At 48.3% G+C, this 8,983-nt stretch overlaps 1 protein-coding gene across 1 annotated transcript in view; it reads left to right on the forward strand.

Moving 5' to 3' along the window:
• Positions 1 to 3,596: 3,596 nt before the first annotated feature.
• TNFSF9 (tumor necrosis factor (ligand) superfamily, member 9) overlaps positions 3,597 to 8,983 on the forward strand; it is a 7,877-nt gene continuing 2,490 nt past the window's right edge. Inside the window, exon 1 of the mRNA XM_014531872.1 lies at positions 3,597 to 3,626. Within this exon, the coding sequence (XP_014387358.1) occupies positions 3,597 to 3,626 (30 nt within the window). The remainder of the gene's footprint in view (positions 3,627 to 8,983) is intronic.

The raw sequence follows: 8,983 nt of genomic DNA on the forward strand, positions 1-8,983 counted from the left end.
GGGGGTGGGCGCTTGGGGGGACCCGGGTCAACCCTGGAAGGGGCGGGCCCACCTTTTTCAGGATCCTGCGGGTCAAAGTGACGTCGGAGTTGGCGATAACTCTATGCTGGGGAGGCCACATCTTGGGCGATTCCTTGGTGGTCATTTTCTGGCTGAGATCCATTGTTGGGCGGGACGGAATCCTTCCCTCTGAGTCAACGATCGCCCCGCCCTACCGGGTGCCATCGCTGCGCCTCATTGGTCGGGCGCGGACCAATGGGAACCCACCTCTGGTTTCACTCTGTCTTCTCGGGTTCCAGCCCAGCAGGAGCCCGGCCCGACCAGGAGCTAAGTGGAGTAGGGGCGGGTGAGGGTCTTCTGTCCCGCTCCTGCTAAACTCAGCTCTATTTAGCGCCGAGGACCCTGCCTGTCCCGGCCCCGGACCGTCCCCCTGTTCCCTCACCCCGCTCTCCTTCCTCTGCAGGCCTTGCATTTGAGGCGGAAGACCCCAGAAGCATCTTTTCCTCCTTTCAGTCTAGACGCCCTCTCCTCGCCAACTCCGTGCAGCTCTGGACTGAGACTCCTGGATCACCAGGGGGCGCCCGCGGCCTACACTGGGCGCTGCTGACCAGAAAAGGAACCCGGAACCGGCTCTCTCTGGAGCACGCCCAGGCTTTTCTTCCCTCTCAGGCGTGCATCTTTACTTTTCTCTCCTAAACTCTAAGGGCCCCCACAAAACTTGCAACCAGGGGAGCAACAGGCGGCAGCAGCTCATCCGGGGCTTACCCCCTGAACCTGTCTCCAAGGCCCCCTTTTCTCTGACTTTGCTGTGAGCTGACAGCAGCCCTCCATGGCTCTTTTTTTTTGTTTTCTCTCTCTCTCTATAACGTTTCTTGAGAGCCAAAGCGGAGTATTGCCTAGGCTCTCTCCTGTTGCTTCTTATACACTAAGCCCCCAGCGGTCCCCAGCTTTAATAAACATTCTCTCTTTCTCTCTCTCTCAAAAAAAAAAAAAAAAATAAAGGAGAAAGAAGAAAGAAAGAAAAGGGACCCTGAAGTTCCTCGAGGGCGGGATGGGCACTCAGAAGGAGAGCCTGGATTCCTTTTAGAAGGTGGAGGATCTTGGGCGGTTTGAAGGATGGAGCCTGGGTCTCTACTGTGGGAAAGGCCTGGTTTCCTTGGGTTGTGTTCCCTTGCATTTTGTGTCTTTATTTCAAGTGTCTTGCTGGTCTCTGCAGATTTGCCTGCTGTGTCTCTGCCCACCCCAAAGTGTTTGAGTCTCTCTGAGGCTTTGCTTTAGTGGGTATATGTGACCATGGCCATGAGTGTGTCCTTGTGTCTGCTGGTGGCTAGCTTGTGTGTCTGCTCTTGTGTATCTATTATTGCCTCTGGGCATCTGTCTCAGTGTGTGCCTGTTTTGTGTATCTCCATGTCTGTTTTGGTATGTGTGTGATAGTGTGTGCGACTGTTCTGTTCTCCCTGTGCTTGATGAGATATGTCCCTCTGTGTGCTTGTTGGCTAGCTTTGGTGGCTGCTCCTGTGTATCTATAATTATAGATATGTATCCAGATATGTGTGTGTGTGTGTGTGTGTGTGTGTGTGTGTGTGTGTGAGAGAGAGAGAGAGAGAGAGAGAGAGAGAGAGAGAGTGTGTTTGTGTAGGTCTCTGTGTGTGTCTGTTTCATTTGTATAACTGCAATAGGGGTGTCTTGTACCTGTCTTAGTGGCAGTTGCCTCTGGACAAGTTGGAGAGTCCCTTCCAGGTGGTAGCCCAGCTGAGACTTCCTTCCTAGGGCAGGCTGGCTTGCTTCCCAGCAGAATGAGCTGGCTTCTCACAAGGGGCCCCTCTTAGGGGTCCCTGGGGCCCTGCTCTGGTCTGCCTGGGTGTTCCCCATCTCTGTATTACTCTGCCCTTACCAGGGAAACACCATTTCCTGTCTTTGATGTCACTGGGGCTAAATTTTCCCTTCCAAAGAGTTCAGGCCACTGGTTTCTTTCTTTGTGTATGTGTGTGTACTTGACCACTATTCCATGCTTAATATAGAAACCCCAAAACAAACAGTAGCACATGGAAAATGCAAGTGGGTGAAAGTACATACAGCAAAAGGTCCAAATTCTCTCAGTCCAAATCCCACATTTCTTTTATACCTTCCAGAAATGCACTATGCAAATGTACCTCTGCTCTGAAACAACCCCACATTTTGTATGTAGCACTTTATTTTTTAACCCTTAGAGATTTCTGTTACCCCCAAAGAGATGACTCAACCCTCACATGTGATTACTGAACTGATTTTCAAACAATAACCAGACAATTTCACTTTCGATGATTGTTTTGGCTATTTTCATCAGAACATCTTTGCAATAGATGTCCACACTAATTTTTGGACCCTGGTTGTTCATTCACAAGATCAACCCCTGCATACAATCATATAGAGCTACCAGACTGTCAGCCCCATCGGCAACCATGATGCCTACTGTATGCCAAATGTTATTCTGATTCCCTATTCTTTTTTTTTGATTCCCTGTTGTTTTTTCCTTTTCTTTGTTTGTTTTAATCTTTATTTTTTTCACCAACAGCCCTAATACATTTTATTTTTTATATATATTTTGTTGATTTTTTACAGAGAGGAAGGGAGAGGGATAGAGAGTTAGAAACATCGGGGGTTTGATCCCCTGTCTGGGCCATATTGGGAGCAATCAATTGATGTCTCTCTCTCTCTCTCTCTCTCTCCCTTTCTCATTCCCTTCTTTTTAAAAAATCTTTATTGTTGAGATTATTACAGATGTCCCTTTTTTTCCTCCCATAGCTCCTCTCCACCCGGTTCCCACCCAACCCCAGGCCCTTGCCACCCTATTGTCTGTGTCCATAGGTACTGCATACATACATATAAGATCTTTGTCTAATCTCTTCCAGCACCCCCCAAAACCCCCTTCCCCCCAAGAATTGTCAGTCCGCTCCATTTCCATGCTCCTGATTCTATTACATTCACCAGTTTATTCTGTTCATCAGATTTTTTGATTCACTTGTTGATAGATATGTATTTGTTGTCACTTTGTTGTTCTGATTCCCTATTCTTGACAATAATCCTGCGAGGTGGTCACTATTGTTAGCCACACTTCCCAGATAGGAAAAGCAAGGAACAGAGAGGCGAAAGAATTTGCTCAAAATCATACAACTAGCAAGAGGCAGAGCTGGGATTTGAAGCCCCACAGTTTGGATCTTGTGCTATTTGTTGTTTCTCAATTAGAAACACATCTGTGAACACATGGAGCCCCCTTTCCTCATCTCTGAACACAAAACATCACATTGGAAACACACAAGTCCAAAGTAGCCTGGGATGCACCCCAACTCCACAAAGCTTCAGTGTTTGTTTTTTAAAAAGTATATTTTTATTGATTTCAGAGAGGAAAGGAGAGGGGGAGAGAGAGATAGAAACATCAATGATGAGAGAGAATCATTGATTGGCTGCCTCCTGCACGCCCCCTACTGGGGATCAAGCCCGCAACCTGGGCATGTACCCTTGACCAGAATCAAACACAGGACCCTTCAGCCCGCAGGCCAACACTCTATCCACTGAGCCAAACCAGCTAGGGCGAAGCTTCAGTGTTTTGCATCACCATGCCTTGCAACATTTACACAACACGACAGGTATGCACATGTGCCGGCCCTGTGTTTTCCTGGCCTATCTAGGACCCAGCTTTTTGAGAGACTTGACTAACGTGGACAATGTAATTCCCCTCTCTGTGCCTCTTTCCTCCTTCAGTACATGTTACCACTCTCACAGACCTCATTGAATTCTTTCCTTCCCCCTTTTCTCTTTTTCTCAATTCACATCCCCTGCCCCCCAATTTGGTCCTTTGCTCACTAGCTTGTACACTCACTCAGCAAACATCACTGCCATCCTCTGTTAGGCGTTGCCTCTGCCCTGGGGGACACAGAGGATCCAGGACAGTAAAGTTGACACTGGGCGAAGCCACATCCAGGGGATGGGGACAATGGGAAACCCAGAGAAAAGGAAATGAAGTTTTCTAGAAAAAAATCAAGGCACACCTCTTGGAGCGGGTGCCTGTTTGTTGGGCCTCAGAGGTAGAAGATGGGGGCTCCCCCTTCAACGACTTCCTGCCCCATCCCTCCCTTGAGCCCTATGATGTTGAGCATGAGGATTCAGGCCCTACCCCTAGCGATGAGGAAAATGGGCCCACGCTCACCTCAGGGAGACAGCTGAGCACAGAGGTGTTAGGAAGGTAATGCCCACAGCTCCATGGTGGGTGGGGCTGCCTGGCTCAGATGTCCCAACCACAGCTGCACGTCATGGTGCTCCCTGGCTGCGGCCTGAGCCTTCCCCAGGCTGCCAGACTTCGTTGCCCCTCCCTGGAGGGAGTGAACAGAGCCATACTAAGCCCCTCTGTGTGGAAAAGGGTTTCAGAACACTCACTGTGCCTCCTTGGTTGAGTGACTTCAACTTGTGGAGTCAGTTTCTGCATCCACATCTTGGGATGATGGTGTGCCAGAGTTGCCGAAAAGATGCCGAGAGCATGACAGCTCCTCCCCTTTTCTGAACTCTCGCAAAGTGCCTGTCACTGCCTATATATGTAATACTTTCAACAATAAAGAATTATTTTTTAAAATAATTTTAAAATAAATAAATTTAAAAATAAAAACAAAATAAATTGGACTACATCAAAATAAAAGTTTTTGCACAGCAAAGGAAATCATCAACAAAACCAAACTGATAGAAGGTATTAGCCCAGTGGTTCTCCACCTGTGGGTCGTGACCCCTTTGGCGGTCAAACGACCCTTTCACACGGGTAAGACCATCCTGCATATCAGATATTTACATTACGATTCCTAACAGTAGCCACATCACAGTTATGAAGCAGCAATGAAAATAAAGTTATGGTTGGGTCACAACATGAGGAACTGTATTTAAAGGGCCAGAAGGTTGAGAACCACTGGCCTACAGCAAGCTCTCAACTGCCCTTTGAGATCTATTATTGTTCTCATTTAACAGATGTGAGAAATAAGGCTCTGAGAGGGGAAGCTGCTTGCCCTCAGCAAGAAATTGGAGAGCTGAGGCGGCCAATTTTTTTCTAAAATGGTCCAGAGAGAGTAAATATTGGCTTTGTGGGCCAGTCTCTGTCACAACTACTTAGCTCTGCTGTAGTATTGCAAAAGCTGCCATCAGGCAATATGTAAATGAAGGAGCGTGGCTGTGTGCCAATGAAGTTTATTTGTGGACACTGACATTTGAATTTCATATCATTTGTATGTCAGGAAATAGGCTTATTCTTTTGACGTTTACCAGCCACTTAAAACCAAAAAACAATCAAACAAAAAATTCATAGTTTTCAGACTGTAGTTTGTTGATCTCTAGAGCTGATGCTGTTAATTGCTGTAATTCATTAACTCACTCATTCCATAAATATTAATAGGCACTAGAGGTAGACTCGAAACTAGCCGTTGAAGATGCTCCTCTTCAGGAGATAACACTTTGGTGGGGAAAGTAATCGTAAGCAAGTAAACAAACAAGAATATTCTAGATGGCAGAAAGGGCTAGTAAGGAAATTTGGTGGGTGATGCAACAGGGCCGAGGGAGGGGCACTTTCATTTGGGTTGTCTGAGATGGTGACCTTCGGAGTCCTCTGAATTCCTCTTTTTGTTCTTTTTGTCAGCTTAGGCAATCTTTGTCTGTCGCCCGCTGTGGGCTAGGGCTTAATAATAAACAGATTGGCTTCTCGGCAGGGCAGTGATATCGAGGGGAGGGCGCTGTGGCCTCAGCATGTTTAAAGCTTTCTTCCTGGTCGGTCAGATTTCTCAGAGATGGGTCTGTCAGCATCCCATCTTCTGGGTCCCGATGCTGAGCGGGGCGAGGGTTGCGGTGGGAAAGTTTTATCGCCTGCATTCAGGTTCACAGGTTTGCTCAATAGTCCTGTGTTCAGAGAGATGTTTTCGGTCGATAACTGCTGTTCCTCTGACCAGAAACACTGCTATTTCCGCTCTTTGGGGGACAAAAGAAAACAGATACTTTCCCACCCTGATGGGAAGTGTCAAAAAAAACAAACAAAAAAAAGAATCTACTTCAAAATGGAGCTGGAGCTGCCATGTTAGAGAGACTTCCGTGCATATCTTAGGTCTCAAACCTTTGGAATGTTAAAAAAAGGGCCAAATAACCTTGGGGCTGCGCTTAAGAAGCCTTGTTTCCCCCAAAAACACTGTTTGTAAAGAAAGCAGGTATAGCCTGGCTGGTGTGGCTTAGTGGTTGAGCGTTGACCTATGAACCAGGAGGTCAAGGTTCTTCGAATCCCAGTCAGGGCACATGCCTGGGTTTCAGGCTTGATCCCCAGTGGGGGGCACGCAGGAGGCAGCTGATCAATGATTCTCTTCCATCATTTGATATTTCTCTCTTTCCCTCTCCTTTCCTCTCTGAAATCAATAAAAATATATTTTAAAAAGAAAGCAGATAGAATGACTTACTGGACTAAAAATTAAAAACACTGTTTAGCATTAACAACACTTTAAATGTACCAATAGAAATGCCTTCCGCCTATTGATGTAACTGTCCCCCTTCCCTTCTCATAAATACCCCTTGCCTTTGTCTCCTAAGTGGGAGGAAGACTGGTTTTCTGCCTGAATTGGTGCATCCCGAATAGCTATTCTTTTTTATTTCAAATAAATGCTTGTTTCCACTCGCTTTAAAAGGCCTTTTTATTTGTTGGTTAACCGGAGAAACACTGATGTCTCTTTTGGGAACTGACTTTCAGTAAACTCTTCTGTTTTAGTGGCCACCCATCACCCCCTCCTTCAGCGTTGGCGAGAGTCACCAATAACTGAACTTTGGGGGATGGTGCTGGTGAAATTCCAAGAGGCAAATAATATTTGGCTTTCCACCCTGCTGGCTAGCCATCTTGTTTTGGGTTTTAAAACAATCACTGAACTGTCACTGCAGTGGGGTTTCAGAAGAGTGAAAGTAAAGGCTGATGCCCTGTTCATCATCTTGACCCAGAAGGATGGTGGGAGCCGAGGCTGGCTGCCAATGTGGAGAAAGAACATTCCAGTCAGAGGGACTGCAGGGGTGAAGGAACAACCTTGGTCCAATGCAGTGGGTTCTCCAACTCGGGCAAACCTCAGAATCTTCCGGTTGGCTCATTCAAACACCAATTGCTGGGCTGACAGCTGGGCTTTTTCCGTTCCCAGAGTGTCGATAGACAATAGACGGAGGTGCTAGAATTTGCATAGGTGATGCTGTCGCTGTTGGTTTGGACACCACACGTTATAAACCGTTTGCATAACGGAAGCATTTAGCACCTTCGAATTAACCTGAGCCAGTATCATTATGGTTTTTCTCTCTGTAATTCCCCAGCAGGGCCCAATGCTAGAACTTCGAGCACAGCGTGGCATCCTATACCCAAATCCCCCCGCATTTCCTGGCCTGCTGGTGGAGGCCTGAGACCAACTGCCCAGTCCATCTTCCCATTGGGTCCTGGAGCAGCTCAGGGACTGACCAGTGTCCACCCGGCTGGTCTGGGCAGAGCAGGGCTTTCTTCCCATCTCTCAATCCAGGGTTGCTTCCTCTTTTGGGTTTTGAGTTATGGCAGCTTCTCTGCTCCTCCTCCCACCCCCGCCCGAGTGAAGGGAAATTTGAATTTCCTCTGTCTCAGTTGTGTCCTTTTCCTACAAGGGGAATTTCTCTACCTGGACTCTCCAGCCTTCCGCTTGTGGGGTCCAGGGGGGCTCCTGACAGGAAGCGATCTAGGTGGGTGGGTGGGGGCAGGCCAAGGAAGGGCGAGGGTCCCGGAGAAGTTGAGAGAGGGAGGGGGGCGCCCCAAGTATGGCACTCAGGGTTCCACTGGGGGGTTTTGCTCCAGAGGAGAAGGCAGCTGAGGTCTGGCTGTCCTCTGATGGTTCTGCAGAAATACTGGATTTAGGGGATCCCTGGGGGGACCTGGGTGGGAGTGACAAGGAGGGGAAAGAGACAAAGAGACAAAGAGGTTCAGAAAGTGAGAGCAAGAGACAGAGGGAGGGAGAGAGGGAGAGAGGGAGAGAGGGAGAGAGGAGCGGGAGGACAGGGAGGGACACTGAGACAGAGACAGGGAGAGTCAGAGCCAGAGCCAGAGCCATAGACATAATAAAGGATAGAACCATCCCGAGACCCGGCCCAAAGCAGACAATCAATGGACACAGGGACAAATGGGGAGAGACGCACAGATAAAAGGAAAGATACAGAATTACAGAGGGGCACCCAGAGAGGAAGAGAGAGAGAGAGGCACAGAGAGAGACAGAAAGAAAGAGACAGAGAGAGAGACAGAGAGACACAGAGACACACAGAGAGAGAGGCAGAGAGAGAGAGCGAGAGAGGCAGAGAGAGAGGCACAGAGAGAGACAGAAAGAAAGAGACAGAGAGAGAGAGAGAGAGACACAGAGACACACAGAGAGAGGCAGAGAGAGAGACACAGAGAGAGAGGCACAGAGAGAGACAGAAAGAGAGAGACAGAAAGAGACAGAAAGAGAGAGACAGAAAGAGACAGAGAGAGAGAGAAAGAGAGAGACAGAAAGAGAGAGACAGAAAGAGAGAGACAGAAAGAGAGAGACAGAAAGAGAGAGACAGAAAGAGAGAGACAGAAAGAGAGAGACAGAAAGAGAGAGACAGAAAGAGAGAGACAGAAAGAGAGAGACAGAAAGAGAGAGACAGAAAGAGAGAGACAGAAAGAGAGAGACAGAAAGAGAGAGACAGAAAGAGAGAGACAGAAAGAGAGAGACAGAGAGACACACACAGAGAGAGGGAGAGAGAGAGAGAGAGAACGCAGGAGCAAGAAGCAGTGGGGCAGAGATTGGAGGGCGAGAGAGAGCAAGGAGACCAGAGATGAGACCCAGAGAAGAGAAAGCTAGGGAAAACCTGGCTGGAGGGGGCGGGCGCTGGGATCCCCACCGTCTCCGCCCCGGAAAGCGGGGCTTCCGGGTTCACTATAAAGCGGGGAGCCCGGGACCCCGGTTTTAGCCGCCTACCG

Source organism: Myotis brandtii, unplaced genomic scaffold (assembly GCF_000412655.1).
Source record: "Myotis brandtii unplaced genomic scaffold, ASM41265v1 scaffold827, whole genome shotgun sequence".
NCBI classification, from domain to species: Eukaryota; Metazoa; Chordata; class Mammalia; order Chiroptera; family Vespertilionidae; genus Myotis; species Myotis brandtii.